Raw genomic sequence first — 25,900 nt, forward strand, 5'->3', positions numbered from 1 at the left:
GATGCAAGGGCTGTTCTGCAGGTATTTGTAAATATTTTTGGTTGTCAATATTTCTGAATGTTCAGTGTACTAATCCATTAGCTTTATTCAACCACTAAGTAATTACATTTTAATCCGAATTAGCTGGCTGTTGTTTTTTTTTTTTTCACTTTTAAATGTCTAATGCTAGCTTTTAAGATGGTAGAAAGACCATATAAGCGTGTTACCAGCAAGAACTGGCTGTTCTTGCCGTCATTATCGCTGTATCAATAGAAAAGCTCTGAGCAGATGCTGTATTCTTTTCCTCAACCAAATTGTTGTAAAAAAATCTCATGTCACAGAAAAAGAATTTGTAACGATATTTTTTTACATGTAATTCCAAATCAGTCTTAGTAAAAGTGTCTTTTCTTAGAAAAAAGAAAAAGATTATTTTTTTTTAAATGTTCAAGATTATATTCCTTTTATTGTGACAGAGATGATATATAGTCTGATGATACTCTCACCTTGACTCCTTCACTCTGGTGTTTTTCAAGTTTTGAGAATTTTATCTTATGGACTTAAAATAGAACATGCTATAAGAACAGTTTTTACTGCCTTCTCTCCTTCAATTTTCCTAGCAGGCAAACACTTGATCGTGCCTGTCTTTAATGGTTCAGAGAAGCAGAGCCCGAGTTAAAAAAATGTCTTTAATTTTTTGAAAAGTCCTGGTCTGACTTCTGTAACATTCCACAATTGATCTTTCATAGATCCTAAAGGTTTCATCTTTTCTTCTTGAATTCTCTATTTTATTCCCTGATCATCCTCTCAAGAGGATGATTACTGTTTATTCAATTGCCACATGAATTGTTATAAAGTAAATCCAATGTGTTTACAATGGGCTCCCCTTGACCACACACCATCTTTGTAAGTATCTAGATAAGCACGAACAAAAATGTAGTAATGTGCCTAACCACCAGTGCTCCTTTGAATCCAAAGAGCATACGGATGCTCACGACACTTTTCGGGGTGCTGGGTGCTTCACCTTTCCAGAGCGTCCCACTCTGGTGCAGGATTGTTGGGTCAGGAAACAGAAGACCAGGAAATGTGAGCCCGCGTCTCTACTTGGCAGTGAACAACCTTACTCTTTGTGCCTTGATGTTTCCCTTTCATTTATGTTATTATTTCCACAAGGGTCCAGGTTCTTGTTCAGTCTCCTTGCAAGCCATAATCATCGCGGAAAGCTTTTGAAGTTCACGTTCACTAAAAAAGCCTGTGGAGAAGGACATCCTAAATAACAGCATCATCTATTTTGACAGGGCCAATTTAGGTTGAGAGAATTGTTGTTTTCTTGCTGAAGACTTATTTATTTATTTATTGCAAATTCTTTCAACAGAACTTAGATGAAGTTAGGTGGAAAAGGAATTCTTTGTCAGGTAAAATCTTTTAAAAGACTCATAAAACGATATTGCACATACAATTAAGGTATTTACGTTCTCGGTAGTTTCTGAAGGTAATGTGAGCACAGATTTATGACAAAAAAAATTGACCTAGACATGGAATGCACATGAGATGTAATCATTACTGACTCATATTAATTTAAAATACCTTTTTCTGTACAAATTATATAATCAAAATAATGCTATGCATGGGAATTGGTGATCTTAATGGATTTTATAGCTGGTTAGAATCATAGAATAGTTTGGGTTGGAAAGGACCTTAAGATTATCTAGTTCCAACCCCCCTGCCATGGGCAGGGACAAAACTACCTCAATTCTGTTTATAGATTAAAACTATAAACTTGTTTGTTTGAAACAGCAAATGGAAAAAACCCCTTTATTCTGAGAACTGTGAGCTTAGCCCTAAATGTACATGCTGTTGCCTAATGCGTCCTAGAAATACTGACTTCTGAAACTAGCCACTTCTTTCCAGAACTGACCCGAGGGTCGAATCTAGCCTTGCATGCGAAGACTGAATAAACAGGCTTTGCATTCCTGTGTTGCTCTTCTTAGGGACAGCAAAATTGATTTTGTAGAGCCATTGCTGAAGCAGCAAAAATGCAGTTTATTATAATGATTGCTCATTACACTAAATTCCTATTTACAGGTTAAATGGAACCCCTATGTGCAGATAATTTTTCCAGCACAATTTTAAGCTCTTGCAGATCCCTTTTACTTCCTCCTGCCCATTTTGATGGATACTGCTGGACAGAACACCCACAGCAGGGTTTACTGCTCCTCTTCTGGAAGTGGAGATTGGACTCCTCATTTGCAGCTACTCTCCCTGGGGTTCTGCTCTTGCCTCCAGTTCTGAGCCACCAGGCTTGAGAAATTAAATGACTTTCCCTCACATTCCAGTTTCCTGTATAGAAATGATGCAGATACTAAGCTTTGTAAAGTAGCTGGGAGTCCTGATGGCAGGTAGCTGGTAAGTCTTAAAAGCTGTTATGGGGGAAAAAAACCCTAATGGTTCATTGTGCCATGCATGAGAGGTGCAGCGTATGTCTGTGTATCCTCTTTGTGGCTTATTTCCACACTGTGTGCCTGGTGGGGAACGATGAGGGAACCATCCCTCAGAGAAAGGGTTACAGGACAAAAGAAAACGTTAGAACAGTACACCTAATTGAGTTTCGTTACCCATAGTGTGGAGAAAGTGCAGCCAAAGAAGGGTTTGTCCTACTCCTAGGGCAGGAAAGGGTGAGGAACCCTGGGTGGACACTTCTTCCTTGCATGGGATCCTCAGACCAGTTCTGTACTTCACACCCCGCAGTTTCGTGTTTTTTTGCCCCACCACCTTTCTCCCACCAGTTTCACCACGTGGCACCTCTTCCCAGAGGCACGGCTCCGCGCCTCGCTGATTCCTGGGAAGAGGGGTGGAGAGCGGGCGGCCAACTGCTGCTTCCAGGGACGAACCTCGGGGGAGCCCAGCGTTCTCCTCATGGGTGGCCGGCGCTCTCCTCACGACCCGCTGCCGTGGCCACCAGCGGGCCTCGCCTGGCGCCTTACGTTAAGACCACGCGTGCAGAGGAGCAGGTCCGCAAGAGCCGCGGCGCCCGGCGCGGCCCGTACGCGAGGCAGGTCCCTCGCCAGCGCCGCCCTCCCGGGCCGACCTTTCCCCTCGCGCCGCTCCCGACCAATGGGCGGGCTCGGCCCCGCCTGTTCCGCCGGCGTGTTCCGCGTGCGGAGGGGCCGCCGGCGCCTCTTCCTAGTGCGGGTCGGGGGCCGCGCAGCCCGGCTCCGGCAGCGGAGGTGAGCTCCGCCGGGCCGCGCAGCGGGCACTGCCGGGGGGGAGCCGCCGCGCCCGGAGCGAAGCGCCGCCGGGCCCTGGGGAGCGGCCGCGGCTCCGGCTGGCAGCGCGGGGAGGGTGTTTCTCCTCGGCCTTTTCGAGGCGGAGGCCCCGGGAGGAGCCGGGGTGGAGGGTGCGCGGCGGGACCCGGGGCTGTGGCACGGGCCTAAGCGTGCTCCCGCTCTGTGCTTTCAGATGCCCCCGAAAAAGGGAGGCGACGGGGTTAAATCTCACCCGATCATCGGCAGGTTTGGGACGTCCCTGAAGATCGGGATCGTCGGGCTGCCAAACGTCGGGTAGGTGGTGGGGAGCACTGGGCGGGCGGCTGGCGGAGGAGCAGGCCGGGGCTCCCCGAGGTTGCGTCTGCTCCAGGTAGAGGAAGCTGGCACAGTTCCTGCGTGGAGAGAGGTGTCTGTGTGTGTGTGTGTGTGTGTATGCGCTGGGGGATACAGCGTAAGTCTTTTTGAGCCATGATAGACTTACATATTCAGCTTGAACTGCGTATAGGCGGGGCGACAGAAAACAGGTAGTGTGAGGCTGGTATGTGTAAGTCCGGACTCGGTAGCAGTATAGAACTAAAAGGAAGAAAAAGTCTTACCAATTGCTGATTTAAATGAAATACTACATGTTTTGCATTTCTTTCCTTCCTCTGTAGTGTACGTGTAATGCAAGTTTTTATGCAAGTACAGACGCACGCATGCACGTGCATACAAATTCCTTTTATATCGTGGGGTTTTTTGGAGAGGATGGTGTGCACAGGAAGGGGTTAAAGATACTGTAAGTGTCTTTAGCGGTAAAGAGGACTTCCGTTCTTGAAACTTCTTCAGAGTAATGGAAAAAGTTGTATAAAAAGTTGTTACAGTTTGGGAGAGATGAGGCAAGATGAATCACTCTTGTCACGCTTCTCATCTGTAGTTGTAATGGCTCCTTATGGAACCTATACTTAAGGCGTTTAAAAAGGATGATGAATTACCTGGAGAATATTTGTGTGAAACTGTTGGTATTAATTTGTGTATCCTATTTACTGAAAGAAACTTTCAGCAGTCTCAAACTTTAAATATTTAAAAAAAATTAGAGGAAAAGTCTTTGAGCATGTCTCAGAGCTATAAGTGCTGCTTTCTTTTCATTAGAATTATTTTATTTTTCGGGGTGTAGGTAAGTTGCACACCAGAAAGGAAATAATTAGCATTAGCATTGTATGTGTAACATGTCAATAGGGAAAAAGAGCATTTGCAGTTATGTTACGATGTAACTTTCAGAGACGACTGTGACTGGCTTTTGAGCATGTTGGCTGCATGCAGGGCAGCTGTCAGATGTTTTTTCCCCCTGTGGCTCAGAAGTTACATGGAACTAAAAAACCCACCACAAAACACCAGTACACTTATGGTGGAAGATTCAGGAGTTGATTAATAACTTTCTCTTAGCAAGAACTCAAGAATTGCTCTCTCTTGGTTAAATAAATGCTAACTAGCAAAATAATCAGCTACTTGGTTTAAGTGGAAATGTTCTTTTTTTCCCTGGTACCACTTGAATTTTTTTCCACTGATATTTAACAAGGATGAAAAATGTTTGCTAAAGTAGAACTGTATCTTCTTCATATACACAGAAAATTACTTGTAATCGATTAATTGTTGTGGTTTGCTTTCTATGCCCCTTTTTTCTCTTTTGGTTGTTGACTTTTATTGCTTAGATACTGAAATTATGTTAATACATAGATAAATCTGAAGAAACAATACAGTTGTGGAAAGGACTTGGCAGTCTTGGCAAAACCAGTTCACTCAGAATAAGTTATCCGTTTCTCACTTTGTGCTTGAGGAAAACGAGTACACAAAGCACAGCCAGTACAACTGTGCTTTGCTTTTGACTGAAAATTTGTTTGCTAACTGTCACATCTAATATCGTCACTTAGGGGAATTTTCAAGGGCAGGGAAGAGGTAAGCATCATTGCGTTTCAATGGGGCACTCCATATGTGTATTTGAAAGCATCCTGTACTAGAATGAGGGCAGTGGTCACTGTTGTTGAAGTACAAAGAAAGTTCAGTATTGCTTTTGGGTTGGAATAAGATGTGTTTCTATCCAGCCCTTTTAAATAATTCTACTCTGAACTTCTTTAAGAACGTGTGTATTTTGTTTGTAGGAAATCGACATTTTTCAATGTGTTAACAAAGAGTCAAGCGGCAGCAGAAAATTTTCCTTTCTGTACTATTGACCCCAATGAGAGTCGAGTACCTGTGCCAGACGACAGATTTGACTTCCTATGCCAGTATCACAAACCTCCAAGGTAACTCAAATTCTTCATATTTTTCTGCAGTTAAGCTGAAATAGTATTACCAAACACAGGGTTTTCATAGAGTTTTAATGCAACTGTAATGTCTTTAAGTTTTTATGAACATATGTTTTAGAATGTAAAATTACATTCTTGTAGTATATACACGCATTGCTGTATGAGAACAAGAAGTCTAGTGCTGCTAGTTGTTGCTCAACACCATTTGGTGCTTGGTGTACCTGTCTTTGAAGCTGGTGCCTTGCGGGTGACTTGGAGGATCTTCTGAAGAGATTTGGAAAATGAACAGTTGTGGACATACCTAACGTGTCATGAGATCACTCATTTGTAAAGTTTCTGCACTGTATTTTGTGTTACTCAAAATATTGCATGTGCTGTAGGCAGCCAGACGAGTATCTGTCAACATACTTGTGTCCTCAGTCTTTCTACAGTAAGCTTTGTGGGTAGCCTTTTTCCCCTGATCTTTTTATAGGCTCTGCTACTTGTTATCTGGTATATTCAGGGATGTTACTACAATGGTTCTTTAATCTAGGATTGTATTAATTTTGTCACATTAATGGTTTTTGCTATAGATTGTTACTGTAATCTACTATATATATTCAGTGTGGGAACTGGATTCTTGCTTGAACAGCAAAACTTAAGGTATTTTCAGAAAACAAAGTTAAATAAGTGTTTATGACTTGTTAGTTTCAGTTTGCAGTTACTTGCAAAGGGATCTTGAATAAAGTGAATGTACATAAATCATAGAGTAAATTAGCACGCACTCTTTGTTCAACACTTGGGCCTCAGTTTTGAAGTGAGATCACACCCGCAATTAAAGAAGATTGATTAGTCACTGGTCAAAAAAACATTTGCACTTAATTTTCAGGTCCAAACAGGTTCCTGCTTTCACTAATTCCTGTGCACTTTTTAAATACTGAAAAATGCATTAATATGGAGCTGTTTGGTTAGCTGGATTGTTACAAGGTGTTATCTTGTTTTTCCTGCTCAAGGGAATATTAAGTATACTTGTTGCCATATGGATCATAAACCAAAACTCTGCTGAATTTGAGACAAATTTTCTGGCTGTTCGCTCTGCAGAGATAATGGTGTGGCTTTCAAGTTTTGTTGACAAAATCTTTCTAAATTGTAGTGTTATTGCTGCTTTGGCCAGGTCAGTAATCTCTTTTTCTTTTCACTTAGCTATAATTGGCTACTTCTAAATTAATAGTTGAAGTGACGAAGAGATTATGATCTCTCCCCTCATCCTGCCTTTGGCCATCTAACCTTACAAGGAGTGCTAAGAACCTGTGTGTGTTCTCTGACTTGCAAACTCTGCCCTCCTCTCCTCCCCCCTGAAAAAAGCCACCTGTAAATATCAACGGAAAGAGATATATTTAATAACAAAAAATAATACATTAAAATATTAATGAAATTGGATAATAACCTGGATAACCAGCTTTCATTTAAATGGTCTCTTGGCATTTTTAAGAGTGTTTGTTACTTAAAATCAAGGGATGTGAAGATTAGTGAGTAGTTATAGCTCCTGAGTTCACATATGCTACATATATTTCACTATAACAGCAATAAAGCAGTGATAATTAGTGATAATTCAGTAGCACAGTAGACTGAGGTAACTCTTCTTGGACTGTTTGTGCTGGTCTGTCTGAGACTAGCTCAGGAATAACAAGGCTATGGTCATGAAGATCCACAACTGAATTTAAATTGCATACAACTCCTTAATTTCTCTTGTATAGTCCTGATTTTATTCTTCATCTTTATGTAATACGTTCTGTGTTAATTTTCTACTTGTATGGATTAGTAGACGTAATCCATCTGTGCCTGCAGAATGTTTTATAAACAGTGAGTTCTCTTTAAATGAGACTCTTGTCTAGCCTCAAGATTTTGTCTTTTAAAATCTAAAGCATTCAGGTTTTTATTTCCCATATGTTACACTTAGTCATCACATAACTGCAGTCATTGTTGGGAGGTGGGGAAAAAAAAGGGAGGGGGGGGACTTTGTCTTAACTAAAATACTGTATGACAGGCCAGTGATTTTGCCTTGCTGCCTGCTGTGAGCGAGGGAAGGGAAGAGTGGGACTGGGCTGGGCTGTCTGTCGCTGTCTGTCACACTGAGCTGAGATTGCTGCTGCTACAGAGAGACAGACTCTGTTGCTGGAAATATTGCTAGTATGAGTTTGCAGCTGTTCTGCCACTGGAGGAAGAGTTAGGCTCTTCAGGTACTGTTTGTTGCTTGAAGATCCATTCCTATCCCTGAGAGAAGGAAGCATCAACTTGGATGAGACTGGTGTGCAGCTACTTGCTAGCCCATGCTGAAAGCTGAGTGGTATTACTTAGTTGGAAATGTAAATGTTTGTAAATGAAATCATGTAGGCAACAATTTGGAGACTATTACATCAAGGTAAATCTGTACTTAATATATTAAAGTATGCTGCCAGAACTGATACCCAGTGCTTTTTTTCCTTTCTGCAGCAGTGGATGATGTATATGACTGTTAACAATAAATAGGTTCAGTGATCAGACTGTGCACAGAAGGTGGGCTCCAAAAACTTCCAGTAAAAACTGCTATGTTACTGCCAAATGAATTAGATGAGCAAATTTCCTTGAGCTTTAATGCTACCTATGGCTCGCTTTCTGGTGTGAATGAAACTGTGGATATTAAAAAAAACAAAAACACCACCAAAACAAACAGACTTGAATGTTTTAAAAAGTAATTCTGAATGCTTGTTATTTTAAGGTCTTAGTTTATATTCTGTTAATAACTTTATGGACGCAACTAATTTGTTTGTTTTAAATTTATACAATGTTCAGTGAAAACTCATATTTGTTACGTTGTATCAACATGCAGCTTTTTCAGAAAGGAGAGTGTTGGCTTCTTTCTTTGTTGTCCGGTACTTTCTGGCAAGGTTTGACTGACTAATGATTGAATTAGTTACAGTTCAGTAACTGGAAAGAGTATTTGCTTTGGACTGATTAACTTCAGCAGGAACTAAAGCAGAAAGGTGTAATTTATTTTTTTTTGTCCCCCCTGCCCCAATCTGTGGATCTTAAGTAGGTAGCAGAGGATGGGATCTGCTAATTCTAAAATGGAAAAGAGAGGTTCTTCATCTCAGCAGGTAGCTCCTGCTTTGAAAACTGGGACTTGAAAGCCAAAACCAGCTGATCTCTTAACATTAGTATTTTAATGGGACTTTTTGTGTTTAGAAGTGATGGGTTTCTTACACAGGACAAGAACTGTGTGTGTAGCACATCTAAAGAAATCTAAATAACTTAAAGCTTTAATAAAGCTATTCTTGTGCCTTTTTTTTTTGTTCTAAATTCAATTAAGATACTGCTTAATCTCCTTAAGCCTAAAAATATTTTTTAGTGTAAGTATGTCAAACTGATGTCATTTGGATAAGTGACTTGTGTCCTAACTCACAAGTATCTCAAAAGCCTTTGAGTTTTTCTACCCACCAGGTTTAGCCCATACTACCCTGCCTGCTACCATGCCTGTAGTCTACTGTGCCTGACCAGGACAGGTATCTCAGTGGTGACATTTGATTCAAGCCTCAAAATGATTTTGAGTGGGGAGGTGGAGGAAACTGCTGTTTCCTCCTTCTCATTTATTCATTTATTTATTTTGTGCCCAAATAACCTCCTCACTACAACTATTTATATTATTTCTTCTTTAAACTATGTGTTTAACTTGGGTAGAAGCGATGTAAGCCTAAGCTATGTTTTAACTGTAAATGGTTAAAACTGAAGGACTGTATTGGCTGATAGTAATCAACCTGTATGAAAACATTAAGAAAGAAGTGATTTTAAAATCTATGTTTCTGCTTCCTCCTCTGGTTAAAATCAAACAAGATTATAAGCAGGAGTGAGTAAAATGTAAGTAGTTTAGTTCATCCTTTCTTAGGTTATCAGTATTAATTTAATTCCTTGTTTGTGTCTGTAAGCAGGTGCGTAGCTTTGCACGTACGTGTTCACAAAGCACAATGCTTATTGCAAACCACAACCATTTCTATTTAACTTAGACTCTTTTTAATCTATCTTGGATATACTTTCCAAACTTAAATTTTAAGGCAATCCTTATTATCTCACAGGAGGATAATATATAAAGTGCAGCTACCCCTCTTCAGCTCTTTAGCACTGTCCCATGTACTTAAGGAGCTCCATCCTTTTTGTCAGTAAATTGCTTTGATTTGTTCTATTGCTTTGAGATTGTTAAAGTTCGTGCACCAAGATCCCTAGTGCTCAAGCAATGGTTACTGAACTAAATCTGAGTCACTTCCATTGTTGCCTAGGTCATGGATGTCCTACCTAATATTAGATACAAGTTCTCTTGAACTTATTGTATGATAGCATACTCAGATACTAGATAAAGTTTTGAAGTGAAAATTATGTAATCAATTGGTGGAAAGTTCTGCTTAGAAACCAGATCAGCAGTGGGACTGTTTGAATGACATCATGTGGGACTTATTCTAGGTTTAAAAAGAGTATTTATGTAAATGAAACCCACCTGTAATTCCAGAGTGAAACATGAATAACTTAGCTGAATGTAACTCCCATATATCAGCGTCTGTAGGAGAATCCCATTTTTTACAGAAAGCAACTGAAAATTGGCAAGTACATCCTGTTGTTAATGTGCTTCTTCCTTTGGTGTTACTGCTCTTCAATTAGCTCTGAGCTTGTGTAAATCAACTTGGCAGTGATGTGTGTTCTAGCATTGCAAATGAACAATTTGCCAGCAGTGAATGAAAGACCTTAAGTAGTGGTGACTTGAGCCTTGACTTGACTTGTCTGTCTCGTGGGAGAAGGCAAAATTTAATTAGTTGTATTTTATTGGCATAATAACTTTGTGAATAGTTTGAGAATGCAGGCATTTGATATACACGGGACACCAAATATGTGTCATAATCTGCATCGAATCCTACTTTTTTATAGTTCATGTAAATGAAATTTAATTAGTAGATTTTTCACTTCTGGTTCCTGTGCTGTTAGGTTCAAGTCTTGTTTGTCAGTACCATGGATACAATGCTATTAACGAAATTGTTCTTGCTTAGAAATGACTGGGGTTCATCTGCATGATCTGGTTCTTCAGAAGCAGATTCCTTTACCCTGTGAGGTATTGTACTGACATTGGTCAAAACTACATGCAAGATTGACTGCAGAAGGTGTAGTAAGGGAGTACAGTCTCCTGGAAGGGCAGGAGGGCCTATGAACTGTTCTTTTCTGTTTGGAAATGAGCCAAGAAAAAAAAAAAGCAGTGAGGACAGACTGGTTGTTGAATGGCTTTGTAGGAGGTTGTCACAATAGGCGTGTTCTCCTATGTTGCTACTTTTACTTCAGGTCATTTATGAACTCTTTAACAGATGATTCCTACTGAAGTTACATGAATTTTCAGGAAGGAAGAAGAGTTACCCTTTCCTAACAGATTTTGGATTACAGGTTTTAAAGGCAGAAGAGCCTGTGCTGTAACCAGGAGATGAGTAGCACATTTGGCTTTAGTGAAGAGAAAAGAGGAGCTGGACACCTTACCCTAGTAGTGAAGAATTTGGCCTTTTTAGTATGGGGGATGTAAAATCATGTAGAGTTTGAGTCGAGAGAAATTTCTTGAACTGTTCAAGAAATGAGTAAAAAGCATGTGTTTGTTATGAGAATAATCAACCAGGCTTACTGGAAAATTGCTGCATTTTGAACTCAGTTGAAGCTGTTATGTGGCTTTCCAGGGTTTCCTGGTGAATGTGAGATTTCAGTAACCTGTAGTAAATGCTGCGGAGAAATTATTGGGATATTGTTTTTGTTGGAGAAGAGAGATTATGGAAAGTTAGAAGAATAAAAAAACTCAGGGAGAGAAACAGCATTTTGGTTAAGATGTTTCAATCCAAGTCAAATCTTCAGGGGTATGCTGCCTGTGAGGTTTCTCAACTAAACAACGTGGAAACTCGAGAAATAAATTTATGCCTCTTTGCCTCAAACTTTGGAAAAATAAATATGCACAACAAACTGCAGCTACTGTATGTGTGCGCATTTTAAAAGAAAAAAGGTAACTAGTTGCACTGTACTTCTGAGTTGCACTGTACTGAACAAACAGGTTGGGTAAAGAAACTCTTCCTGCCTGTAAAATAACTGTTTTGGACAGAAATTTGAAACAAAGTTAGTGAGAAACAGGCGTCGTCCCCTACAAAATGCAGGATGCCCAAGTCTCTTATACCCTAACCAGTGGACTGCAAAACTGTATGTTCTTTGGTGCAGAGAGCCTTATGCTCTTTGTTGCACAGTAGCTCATACAGCGGAGGTAGTATGTGAAAGCACAAAACCACTGCTGCTGTATTTCGAAGTGAGGTGAAAAAATCTTTGCTCAGGGGTTATATCTATGCTTAAAATACAGAGATACTTCTGCATTTGGTAATGTTTCGTATTATAAATTCCTGTGACATGCTTTATGGTAGATCGGTGTTGCACTGATTTGTACAAACGATCAGTTGATGTCACCTGTTCCTGATGATCATTTCAGGCTCAGTGACATTATGCTAATGATGACTAACGAATCTTAAGAAATGGAAATTAATCTGTTTAGAGGAGAGGAAAAAAAGAACAATCCAGTTAAGTCCTCTGCATTTTAAAGAACCAAACCTCACTCAAGATATATGGTACTCTTACCCCATTCTTTGCTGTGTTTTCTGTTTATTTAGATTCATAATGTGTGCTCCTTGGCCTTAAGAGCAGAGCATAGGCAAGTGTGACTAGTTTATGCCTTTTTATGTTTTTCTCTGTATTCATCTTTCTGTAATGAAATAGAGATTGAGGCTTAGGAAAGGGGCTGCCGAGAATGGGGATGGTTTTGTTTTGTGTTAGCTTTATGGTACCCAAGGTGAAGGTGAGAAAACATCCTTATCTCTTGCTTCTGTTAGTCAATTGTGAAATAAATGTGCTGGGGTTTTCTTTCCATTGTCTAGCAAATGAGGTGGATTCAGGTGATAGAGTAGTCCATCTGCATATGAAGGCATCTGTCTTCATATGCTCTAATGTGGCATCTTTGTAGTGAAAGTGTGAATTCTTGTGATGGCTGCCCAGGAAGTGAATCCTAACAGAGAGAAGCATAGGAAGAGAACATTTCTAACACCAGCTTTGTTTTCTCCATTGCTTAAAATGACAATGGAGAAATGCTTTAAAGAGTGGCATTTTTCTACCTTCTTGTTGACTTAGTTGTGTGTCAGAAAGCAAGGAATTATAACAATTCTGACTGGGAATTTGCTGCTGCTTCTGAGTATGTATGTATTAGGTATTAGGTACGTATTAGCTCTTCAGTTCTGTCAGGCAAAAGGAGTTATTGGGTTATTGCATTAATAGAGTTAGTAGTTTCTGTCTTCCGAATGTGCATTGCTCTTGGTAGCGTGTTAAACTTGAGGATTTGCTCTTTCTGTTTGAGTTTGTGTACTGGTAGTTATTAAAAAAAAAAAATTTTTTTTTTTTTTAAATCGACATTTTCAGAGTTTGTTTACTTCAGAATGTTCTTGCATTCATGTTCTTTCTACTGCATTCAACAACATTAACTTGCAGTACACAGCATCTGTCTTCCCAAGGATGGGCTCTTCTTTTCATGGACCTAGTGAATTAAAGCTAAAAGTCAACATATTGTGTACCAGAATTTAACTAACTCGTGCTAGGTTGTAAATATTTTCTTGTGTATTCTTTTTAAACTCACTCTTTTGGATATTATATTCTATTTATGCTTGTTTCTAAGCACATCACATTTAATGAAACATGTCATTAAATTCCTAATTTATTACACCTGACAGGTTTAGTGCTACTTCGAAATTCACTGTGATAAGAAAAATATTTTGTCCAGATCTTGTACTATGAAATTAGTTTACTTGAAAGAAATATTTTTTCTTGGGAAGCATTAGAGGAAGATTGAAAACAAAACCAGGACAAGATCATTTGCTTTTGTGTCACCAAACTTCCAGAAATACTGTTGTTGCATGCTAAGACAGACTCTAACGGACCGTATCTTACCAAGTTAGGGAGTTAATTTCAAGTGAGGCAGTGTATCTGCTAATATTAAACAATATTAGCAACAATTAAACGATATTAAACAATATAACAAAAATGTGTTATTTGCAGTCAAATGGAAGTGAGGTAGCACTACAAAAAAAAGTTGCAAACTTGTTTTGTTCTATTTAAGCCCGTTGCTCTGAGCAGAGATGTTGATCATAGATTTCCTCAACTACAGCTTGTTCTGTCTGGGCCATAGATGCCATACCAGGCACTGGGGTAAGAAGAGCAGGGTGTTTTTCTGATGCTAGTGGAATTTTCTGCTGTTACAGATTTGACAGCAGTCATTCTGTCAAATATTTCAATATTTGGCCTGTTTTTTAAAATATATTTACCAGCAAGCTGTTATAAAAATAAAGCTCAGTTTGAGCTGTAGACAATACAGACTTCAGAAGTGCAATGCTGTTCAGAGAAGCTTTCTATATAGGATTGGCTAGGAGGTCACTGGCTAGGTCATCCCTAACACTCATTCCTAACCCACGTGGTTACTTCCAGCTGTGTGCAGCACTGCAATGGTTAGTTCTTTGGAAAAGACATCTTGAGGTAGACCACAGAATTTAGAACACTCACTGTAGAAGACAGCTTTTCACTGCTTTACAAATTGGCACTGTATGTTCATGCAGACTTCATAGTGTAAGTTACACCCTTCTCATTGTTGATATTGAGGCTATGGATTTGGGTGCTTTGCATTATACTTACTGTCAGTAAAGTAGTGAACTGTTGCATTAATCTTAGCATAGTGCTAATGAAATGTGTGATAATTTAAAGCGTTTGTTGGAAATCAAGTAGTGTTCCAGTTATTTATTTTGAAGCCATGAAGTTGGAAGTCTTGATGGCTCTGGTTTGCGGTTTCTGCTCTTCTGCAAGCAAGGAATTTGCGGCATTTCAGTGTGGTTCTGTCTCTGCCACTGTTTATGATAGTGTTGTCATTTGCATAGACCAGATGAAGGTGCTTTTAGTCAACACCTTATCACAAAGTTTTGTGTTTGTGGGTTTGTTGTTGTTTTTTCTTCCTCAGCTGGATTTTGAGAAGTAATTTGGTTTAGAATATACCTGAAAAGATTAATATCCATTAAGTTATTTGCTCATTTTAGAACAGCTTGAGAATCTGCAGAGGATAAAAGGCTTGCAGTTTATAAATTGCCATATGCATTTCCCATAGCTCTAAAAGCTTTTTCCATTTTTTGTCAGCTAATTTGAACTTCATGACTATTTTGTTGTTGCTGTATGAAATGTGTGTGGACATGTCTGCTAACCCGTTGCTGTTTATGGTGGAAAACATCACAGTTGTTTATTTTATAATGCTAGCTGCTGCTTAACTTGTTTTCTGCTTTCTTTCAAATTGTTGCATAACCTGATCACTGCTAGTTTTGCTCACCATTGTATTAAAAAAATGCCCTTGTCTTCTGAAAAAGTTGCTAAATGGTAACCTTAGAGGTGTATTAGAGATAGTAGAGTGCAGTGGCCGTTGGTACGTCTTATCCCTTTAGCAGTATGAAAACTGCTTGTTACAGATGACTGACTTCATGCCTTAGTGTTCCTGGCCTGGCTGAGTATAGTTTGTATAGCTGTCAGCATGATTCCACACTTGGAAACTAGTTTACTTGGTTTTACATCAACAATGACAGAGAAATTAAAGAATGGTTCATGTTTTACATGGGAGAGGGGAATCTTGTCTTTTATACATTACACGTTAAATAAGAAAGAAAGTTACTATCATATCTAACTTGTTCTGGAAAAGAGAAGTGTTGGATTTTTATGTTCTGAATTTTTTTCTGTCCCAAAAGTCTTGGCTAATATACTTCAATAATGAAACTTTTAACTTTTATATTTCAGCAAAATTCCAGCCTTTCTGAATGTGGTGGATATTGCTGGCCTTGTGAAAGGAGCCCACACTGGCCAAGGCTTAGGAAATTCCTTTTTGTCTCATATTAACGCCTGTGATGGGATCTTTCATCTGATGCGTATGTAAACTTATTTATATGTTCTCTCTATAACTTAAGGACAGCATTGCTGTACTCAAATAAAGAACTGTGGAACAAATACCCATTATAGTTTCAACTTTTGCCGTTCAAATCAAATCCCCATCTGCTGTCTAATGGGTGCATCTTTCTTCATTGGCATTGCGCTAAAGATTTAAAAAGAAACTGGGTTTTTAGAAGTCTGCAGTAATGGTTTAGTGTTTTCTTTTGCCAGCAGTGCATGAAAGTTGACTTGTTTAGTTTTATGAAGGAGAAGGAATGAAATGTGATAATAAAAGGCTGAAATGGGAGTAGAAAATGAAAATATGGAGCTAGTAGCAGACTCTGGGATTCTGTTTCTCACAGGGCAAGCCTCGCTTTCCTTTTCCTGATTTCTGTGTGACTTTTATTGAGTCTTGAATACATACCACCCTGCCCTCATCTCTGAATTATGAACATTTTTCAGTTGGACCAAGGGCTTTGATTCTGTCATCACCTATTACCACAATGCAGAACTGGCCTTCAGAGTATTAACAGCACTTACAAACTTGGCACTTAACAGCTTGTTGAAAGTGCATGTTGGTTTGTAATACACTTTGAGGGTTGAAAAAGGCTTCTGGTCTGAAAAGATTGAACTTCATAATGTTTGTTCAGATTTGAGGAAACCAGATACCTTTGTTGCTGTCTTTTGGTTGGCCATTATTATACAGTGAGTGATGAAATAATGGAACAACAACAACGAAATTTATTTGGTGATTGGAGGAAAAAATTTATTTTGTGGGCAGGGTGTTTAAAACAAAATCCAAAGGCGTGCAGTATTCTATACAGAACATTGGACTGATGTGCTTCTACAGTCTGCATGCTCGGTGAGTAGGTAAGTATGCTACCTCAGTCAGATGCAATTTATTATGCACCAAGAACACCTAGACAATGATTTGGAGCAGAGGAAAAATGGGGGATCAGTTCTTCCAAATCCTATTGCTAACCTGGGATTGTAATTACTGTTTTGCATAGTGTCATTTGAGAACAAGTGATAAACTCATTATACTTGCTCTGTTTTGATGCTCGTATCATAAATGCTTGTTAAGGAACAGATTACTATAATAGCCAGTGAAGAAGATCCATTCTAATCTATATGTTGAAAATCCTAAGCATTTGTTTGGGGTAGCTATTGTGACAGTTAACACCATTGTATTTTTCTTTAGGGATTGAGAGAAATGAGATTATTGTGGGGTTTTAAACCATTTGGATACTTTATAATAACATCAATTTCTTCTAATCTAGCCTTGCATTTACTTGTTATATGTTTTAGTTTCTTTCAAAGATTCTGAAATGTAAGGGTTGTGAAAGAATTGTTGCTGGTTTTCTTCTTTGGGAGCATAAAAGATAATGGAATTACTTTTTAAATAGCACTTTTTCCTTTTTCTTTTTAAAATCTCAACCTTATCTCTGACGCCGCTGTTCTAGATGTTTTAACTAGAACACAAGCTAGTGATGAACTGAGGTAGACATTCTGTGTGTTGACTGCCCAATAAACACAAAATATTTTCAAAATATTACTTAGGAACATTAATAATAAAAAGCTAATGCAAAATTTTGTGGTCGAGAGATGTAAAATTACTTTTTTTTTTCCCCTTGCAAAGTGCATATTAGTCCTACTTTTCTTTCCCCACAGTACTATAAAACTGAAGATTTGACACTAAAAGCTACTAATAGCCCTCTAGTAAAGGAATAATAATAAAAAAAAGAAGCTATTGGTTACACAGCACAGGCTCTGGTTAAAGCCTATAACTCACTGAAGCTTTCAACATACCATGCCAACTTATATTATAAAAATGTATAAAACTTCTTAAATGCTGTAATGTGCTTACACCCACCCACCTGTCAAAGTTGTTTCCAATGTAAAATTCCCTTTTTATGTGTCTGGCATACCTGGAGTTTGCAGTTTCTATCGGATTACAGGAACCACGTAAGCTGTTTTTGTATATCCTTAAACATTCCAGATCCTGAGAGGATGGAGCTTCTTTGTTGTCCTTTACCAGGGTTTGGTCCAAGTTCTGAACGGAGTGTGTGTTTAGGAGCCAGTGCCTTGAGGCTGGTTGCCAGTTTTCAGCGGTAGGCACCGAATCTCTGCAGTCTGGTGGAAGTTAACTTAAAAGGAACCCAGACAGGTTGCTTCTATGAAAGGGGAATAAATAGGCAGTGGACTGGAAGGTGAGGCTTTGTATGCCAGCAAGCTGGAAAGGAGATGTTGCTGAAGATGATGAAGAGATGAGAATGATAAAATCTTCTTAAGAAGAGATGCACTAGGAAGTGGTCTGTGGACCATGCTTTTTCAAAGCATGAAACATTTAGTGCTTGTTTTCACTAAGTTTTGAGTTGATCTGGAATGCATTTTCACCTTTGAGCACTGAAACCTCTCTGTCTTTATGCTGTTGCAGTATGCACTACAATGGCTAGTATGTGAAGCGGGTCATTGTGGGGTTTTGTGATGTAGATTTCAAGGTCTGCATGCCAGAGTATATTGAAGAAAAAGCTTGTTAAGGCTTTGACTAGCTTGGTTCAGTTGGCATTTTTTGGAAAAAGCAGTTTGAGAATTAACTCACTAAGTTGTATTAATGAAGGTAATGATGGGCAAGGAAGTGGCTATCTAGGAATGGAGAGCTTTTGTTGAGTATGATAAGGCAAACTTTGGGAATCTCACTGGAGGTATTTTATAGTCCTAGGCTAAAGGTTTTGATCCTGTTTCCTTCATTCATTGAGAATGTATTAAACTGTTTTCTGTGTGACAAAAGGTTGGTTGTAGGTCTTTTTGGCTGCTGTAACAAAATCACTGTTGTTACCTTTTTGTGTTACGAGACGATTTTTGAAGAAGGTTGTTGCCTATCAGTTTATCCACCACAGGATACATAGGTGAGCTGCAGCTGTAGTACTCTCAAAGTAATTATAACTATATTTCTGTTGGAACTGTGGAAATTCTGTGTGATGTTTACCTAGACTGTTTCTGGCATGGCGGAAAGCTGAGGAGAAACAAGATTTACTTCTGTTTTGCTAATTCTGTACTTCATTTGAAAAATAAAAGTACCTCCACCTTGAACTGGTTATGGATTTTCAGCCTTCAAATTTCCATATCCTGGATACACTGTTATTTTTCTTGAGGGAGACAATGTTCATTAAATCAGTGAAAACATTGGGTTTATGTCTAACATATATTTTAATATTTCTAAAGAAGCAGCAATGTGTGTGAGAGCAGCATGTGGTAAACTAATAGGGCAAGTAAAAGAGGAAGTTTGTGTTGAGCACCACTGTATTTTTGTACATGATAGTAACAGTATGAAGAAGAGTCTTAGCTCAATAAACAAGGTGAATAAGCTTTCCTAGACAGAATTACATTCTTGGATTTTGATACTTCCTATAGACTTATTTTTTTTTTTCTATTAAAGTGTACAAACTGAAAATGAATTACTGACATTTAAAATAAACCATTTGATGATCTCAATACACTTAAAAATATTTCAGAGGTTTTCCCAGTTTCTTAGGGGCAGGAGTATATTTTATTTTTGGCCGAATCCAATGGTGAAAACAGACAGATATATTTGCTTACTTACTGGCTGAATGAATGGGAAACTTAATTTATAAATGGTTTTCTGTTCTGGGTAATGGTGTCTACAGCATTGGTACCATAGTAACGTGACACATGCTTTAAAGTAGTTACAGCTTTGTTCATCTTCCAAGTTTCACTGTTTAATTTGAAACATTTCTGATAGTGCATATACCATGTTTCAGTGTGCTGTGGATTTAACTGAGGCAGTAATGTTTTGGTGGTGGCTGGAGGGAGGCTGTTTGAAGATTGTAGGAGTGTTTCTTCCCAAGCTGCAGGGTTTTAACCACCTTTCAACTTTTATGGCAGTTCAGTCACAAGTACTTGTGGAAAATCACTTTCTTTGTATGGTGGGCTAAAAAAGGCAACCTTCTTACAAGTGTAAATTTATAAATTACTCTTAAATAATGCTTTGGTGAAGAAAATGGTAGATGTCAGCATTTAGTCCCTGCTAGAGCTCTGTCAAGTTTTTTGAATCTACTGGATGATAAACAGCCAGAGTTCTTCATTTTCTTGAGTTTTTCTTCCCACTGATACCCAAAGTCCTAGTTTTTTAGAAAATATGTTCCACATTTTTCTCTTATTTTTAGTTCCTTTGATGAAAGCCAGTCTTTCTCTTCAAAGTTACAGAAATTGGAAGGAGATTTGTCTGTAAAAGTACTTTGTTATCAAATGCTCCTTTTTAATAAATAAAAAAACCTTAGAGTTTGATGCCCAGTGTTTGAAGTAGGGCAGGCGATGTTGGCTTTGGTGGCAGAACTTGAGAGCTCGCCTGCATGCCATCACTTGGTCTTCCAGACCTGCAGAGGAACGCGTGAGCTGCCTGGGGTGACGCAGTGCTGGGGGAGTGCAGGCAGCGAGGGGTGAGGAGCTCCTGCTTTGCTCCTGTGCCTGGAAGTGCTGACTCCCCAGCAGAGGAGCTGTAGCTGCGTTTTAGGGGCAGGATGGGGAGCTTGGCGACTGATGATACATGAAAGGTTGTTCTTTGTGGCAAGAGTGAAAGAACCATGAAGCTAGGTAAACATCCCCTGCAGTCTTACAGAGGTGGCTGATGTGACCAACGTGAATTGGTTCCTAAAAAGCTTTAATTGCTTTTACTCCAGTTTTATGTCTGTTATAACTGGAAATGTTTAGTACACCCTGGGGTTCTGCCTCCTTCAGGGTTTTAGGTAACTTCTATAATATATATAATTTAAAACTTGTATGGATATGAATCACGTAAGTTGAATGTAGTTTATTCTTGTTTGAGATAAAAACTGATCAAAACTGAGTTGACAATATTTGTACTGATTTTTTGCTCAGCATTTAAAACTAAGTTGACTTGGCTTTATTTTTTATTATCGTGAGGGTTATTGGGAACTTGCAGTAATACTGCCGGTGTTTTGATTTGCCTGTAAAAATCAGTGGTGATAATATTATTTAACTGGGTAAGACGCATCCTCTGTGCTGACTTTTTGACTTTATATTAAAACGTGTGTATTTTCTGTATAAAGATTCTAGTAATTCTGTAGCTTTTATATACATGAGGCACAGTGCATTTTTTTTTCCCCCATGTTCTCTAAGAAGGTATTGTACCTGCTGATTGCCGCTCCTGGAAGCTGACTGCTACAGAGAGGAGGCATATGATGATACCATTTAGCCACACTCCACTGCACTAGCATTTCGGTGAACAAAGTATGAGTCTCATCTCCTCCCTTCAGAATGTGTATTCTGTGCATTGGGAATCATAGTGGCTCTGTTGACGCAGCTGTAGCTCGGCTTCGTCACTTCTAATATGCAAAGCTGTTTTTTCATCTTGATAACGTGTCAAAATTCAACTTGAAATGATGTAAACATAGCTGTCTTACCAGATCTTCTTTTTCACATATTTCAGTTCAATTTTTTGAAGATGCTTTGTTTTATGATACTGAACGTAATTGTCACCTGTTAAAAAAGTTAGGGTTCCTTGTTTACAAATACAGACCTTTCACTGCTGAGCTACCAAAGTTTAAAAGTAGTTTGCACACATTAAACTTGTTAATATTACAAAATCAAGATGTATTTCTGTATGCTGTTGAGTAGATAATAGTTCTTAATGAGATTTTTCTCTTCCTTCTTATTTGTTGTTAGAGTAACTAAATTAAAATTTAATAAAATATTTGGAGTAGCTTACAGTTCAGCTAAACTTCCAGTTAGCTTTCAGTGACTTCTCCATATTAAAACCAGAAATTGTGAAAGCTTTCAAGTTAAAGTGGTGGTTGTGGCCATGTGGAAAACTTTATTGTATTAACCTAATGCACTTTTTATTTAATATTGTAAAGTGTTTTGATTCTGGGAAAAGGCTTTGCATAGGACTTTTTTTTATCACAAAGTTGTGAAAATGGCATTTCTCTACCCCTTTTAGCGAAATTTAAATAAAACTGAACTAATTTTTATTAGCAAGACTACTTGTGCATTGTGTGTTACAATTTCAGAATATCAGGTCATAAAAAAACCAACCCGAGGTAGTTTGTCTTAGGCCTTGTGTTATCTGTCTTTGAATTTTACCTCTCAGCATTCAGACATGAAGCCCACCACCTTGAAAGGGAAGAGAGGCTAACAAAATTATTCTGAGAGATCCGTATACGTTTGCTTATCAGTTTTTCCTCATATAAAAAGGAAATACTTTTGTTGCAGGAGAGGCAGATTTTTCAGAGGCTGCTTAGCTTTATTTTACTTCAGACCTTTTGTTCGTTTAGATGATATGAACAGAAGTAGCGGAGTACTAGATTTCTCCTCTCCTCCTTACAGCGCTTTTATACCTGCAAGTAGAAAGAGATTGCACATGTAGCAACTGCTAGCTGAATTTGATCAGGTCTTGGCATTTTTCTTAATGCTGTACCACATTCTGCGTGGTAATGAACCAGACTGGGGAAAGTGCATCTGAAAACAGGTGAAGTTAAGTTCCGAAGCAATGTTGTATAGAGGAATTCTATATGCATACAAGTCTTTCCCTTTTAAATAATGTGAGGCAGCCAGAAGGAAACGTATTTGAATAAAGTTGGGGGGTTTGTTTTTCCTTTTTTTTTTTTTTTTTTTTTTTTTTTTGCACAAAAATCGTAGAATCGTAGAATCACTGAATGGTTTGGGTTGGAAAGGACCTCAAGATCATCTAGTTCCAACCCCCTGCCATGGACAGGGACACCTCACACTAAATCATGTTGCCCAAGGCTCTGTCCAGCCTGGCTTTGAACACCGCCAGGGATGGAGCATCCACAACCTCCCTGGGCAACCCATTCCAGTGCCTCACCACCCTCACAGTAAAGAACTTCTTCCTTATATCTGATCTAAACTTCCCCTGTTTAAGTTTGAAGCCATTACCCCTTGTCCTACCACTCCAGTCCCTAATGAAGAGTCCAAATCAGTTTGAGGCCAAAAAAGCCCCCCAAGTCTAACCCACAAAGTGCCCAATAAAAAAGAGATTGGAAGAAGTAATGAGTCATGAAAGACCAATTTTCAAGAAGTACTGCCTTGACGAAAGATTTGTTGCAGGGAAACACATGCAGTTGTCATTAGTGTCATGTACTAGCCTTGAGCCATCTTGAAGAGCTAGTGCTCTAGTGCTGTTGGATTTTTCTCTCTTGACCCAAGGATGGAAGCATAATGGTCTTTTTGCTCAGGAAAAGTGTTGGGAGAGAGAAGAAACATGCATACAGACAACTGCTCCAAGAAGCTTCTTGAGAAATAACTACATAGGATTGGAGTAAGCATTTGTGTAGCATCCAGCAGCGGGGACAGTGGATGTAGGTGAAACTGGGAGTAGATTATGTGCAAGACCAGGCATCCTATGGTGTGGTACCATGGCTCTTACCTTTCTTGCATGCCTACTCTTCAATACAACGATATGGGAAGAGGCCCTAGGGTGAAGGCTTATGCCGCAAAGCAGTTGTCTGTTGGTGTGGTCTGCTTCCCAGAAGCACCTGAAGAGCAGAAAAGAGCTTTGTGTGCATTTTGGATAGTACATTATTGACCCAGGTATTGGTAGTGGAATTAAAGGATGGGATTCTTCTGGATCTTCCAACACGCAGCTTCAACTAGTGCTACCACTAAACCTTAACCTGCAAGATGGAGATGTTTTGAATACCCACATCCTGTTCAATAGGTCAGTGCCAGTGAGGAATCAGCTAGCTTAATGTGGCCAGCTGTGGAAAACTTCTAACTAATCAGTTTTCTCACCTGGGCAAATAAGATTAATACAGTAAGGCCAGTAACCTAAGCTAAACTATTGCAGAAGAATTTTGCAAGACCTGTCATTGTTCTTACTGGAGCATAATATTAGCGTTTCTGAGATCTAGGAAGCCACATTGTAAAATCACCCTAACCTCCTGGTTTATTACTGGGGTTTCTTTGCTTTTGATGCGTGTATATGAACACAACTTACGGGTTTGTACCTCAAAACTGTTTGCAGTATGCTGTTTGCAGCTTTGTCTCCCACAGAGGAGTGAATTTGTTTTCCTGGGCTTGTGGATGCAGATTGTGGAACAGGTGCTGGAAAATTGTCAGCACTCTGAGTTAGCCTTTCTCTTTATCTGACAGTAAATTATGTTTCCAAGCTGAGTGAAAGAGATACCTGAGCTTTAATCCATATTCCTCTAAGGCCACATAACTACAGTTTAAAGTACAAATAAACTTAGGTAAGGGTTTTAAATAGGCTTTATTCTGAAACTGGTAATTGTTATTCTGGCCACAGGTAATTGTTATTCTGAAAGCTGAATAAGCTGCCCCAAATGTGTGCTTATGAGAAGCAAAAATTTTAACATTGTAAAGTGGTATCATTTTAATGCCTGATAATTAAATAAATGTCTCAAGGATATAATTCTTCAGAAAAACTAAGATGAGAGCTGTGAATGCTCGAACATTTTTGTTACTAATAAAAACTTCCAAAGTTTGTTTTATATTGAGATTGTCTCTTGATGTTGCAAGTCAGATTTTGATTGTACAGTACCTAGGAGGTTTCTTTTCAGTCTCAAATATTGTAAAGTCTGTAATTTTAGTTAATTACTTATGCTTATTCAGAAGGAAAATTATTGTTCTTGCGTTCTTCTCTAGCCTTTACTGTAGTTTGATAATGCTGGAATTATAAGTCTCATATTAATTGAAGTTACAATGGCTTTTGTAGCCCACTTTGTCATTCATCTTTACCCTAATATCCTGTGTCTTTCTATGTACAATTCCTTTTTTGTATCGGAACAGATGAAAACATAAAAAATTCTTGCTAAAGGCCACCACCCTTGCTAGAGTGGCAGCATCTAATGCCATTCTATTTATAGATGGAACTTGTTAAGTTTCCTCAGCAGGGACTATGACCTCATAGGCCAGAGACAGGAGAGCTACCTACTGAGCTACAAGGGCAATCTCTCAATTCTAAAGAATACATAGAAAATTTCTAATATACTGTACTGTGAGTCATAAAGTACTTGACCAGTAAGCCCCCCCCTTCCCTGAGAATAAAGACCAGCCAGGTTCTTTTTACGAGCCATTGCTATTATTTGACCTACAACTACTTTCATTACAGTTCGTCTGTCATATGGCAGTGTATAATTGCTATACAGATGAGACATAAGTCTCTGTAATACTTCAGAGGAATTATCAGTATGCGATAGTGTTAGAGGATGTTCAGGTGACTGTTTTTGAAACGTGTTTACCTGTTTGAATAGGTGTTATTACTGATGGTGTATGGTATCCTGGCTTTAAGACAGTGAGAGTTTAATACTTGCTAAGTAATTCTTCTTTCCTGCGCCATGGACTTTCTTGAGAGCTTGAAGGGAAACACTGCAGGTTTGTTTGTATGTTATTGTTATTTTTCCTGGTTGTAATACGAAATGTGAAAGCCTCTTTTCCTTTGGTTGGAAGAAGGCCACCTCAGGATAAAATCAACAATTCTTTGCAAGCATTTGGTGACAGAAAAAGATAAGTGGGTGACTGTTAGTAAGCATCACTTTCATTAGGCGCAGTGATTGCATCAGAAAGATGAGTGGTTTGTAGACTGAGAATATTGTAGCTTTCTTCTCAGAAAGCTGCTTTCTCAAGAGTGCATTCTTCAGAAGAGACAATGAATTAGGTTTGGGTTTTTCTGGTGGTGATGTTTTTCATTTAGTATTATTTTTCTTAATGCAGAGTTTTAATGAAAACTTTGAAATAGGCTCTGCATTTCTTTGTTTCTTAATTTATCCATAGATGGCTCTGCTCCCTACACGGCTGAGGGCATAGACCTGTGTTGGGTTTGGAAACAGCAGTGGGAGCTAACTGTTGGCGCTCAGGGGGTCTTCGTCATTGTCCTTCATTGCTCCAGAGTTGAGTATGGAAAGCAAGTATGCAAGTGTGTCAGTATCAAATGAGCCGATTTAATTAATTCTGAGGCTGATTAGGTGAAATTAGGTGAGTTAATATTGAAATAGACAAGGAACGCTCGCAAAAGTGATTGTGGTGCATTATCTGTGGGAGTGGTGGCCTCCAGGTGAGGGGAACCATTGCTTCGGCTTCTGCTAGAGGTGCAGTGATAGAGCTTTTAGTGCTTTGAGGCAAGAGACCAAGTTACTCTGAAGATTCTTCTCTTTCTCTCTTTAAATAGAAACCGAAGTCTAAGAATGTTAAGTAAGAAGTCTGGAATTACTAGATGAAGGGGGATAAAATATGTTTGAAGAAGAGCAGTTGTGAGCTCTGCAAATGCTCTTTTGCCCTGGTTTATTTTATTTTATTAAAAAGAATTTTGCCATGTCATGGGCTTGTGTTCAATTCGTGTTCCTAAAACAA

General features: G+C 38.8%; 1 protein-coding gene across 1 annotated transcript in view; it reads left to right on the forward strand.

Moving 5' to 3' along the window:
- The first annotated feature begins 3,094 nt into the window (after positions 1 to 3,094).
- Positions 3,095 to 25,900, forward strand: part of OLA1 (Obg like ATPase 1) — a 101,247-nt gene continuing 78,441 nt past the window's right edge. Inside the window, exons 1-4 of the mRNA XM_030487939.1 lie at positions 3,095 to 3,203; positions 3,436 to 3,536; positions 5,378 to 5,521; positions 15,404 to 15,531. Of these exons, the coding sequence (XP_030343799.1) occupies positions 3,436 to 3,536; positions 5,378 to 5,521; positions 15,404 to 15,531 (373 nt within the window). The 5' untranslated portion in view covers positions 3,095 to 3,203. The remainder of the gene's footprint in view (positions 3,204 to 3,435; positions 3,537 to 5,377; positions 5,522 to 15,403; positions 15,532 to 25,900) is intronic.

The sequence above is a fragment of the Strigops habroptila genome, chromosome 5 (genome assembly GCF_004027225.2).
Source record: "Strigops habroptila isolate Jane chromosome 5, bStrHab1.2.pri, whole genome shotgun sequence".
NCBI lineage: Eukaryota > Metazoa > Chordata > Aves > Psittaciformes > Psittacidae > Strigops > Strigops habroptila.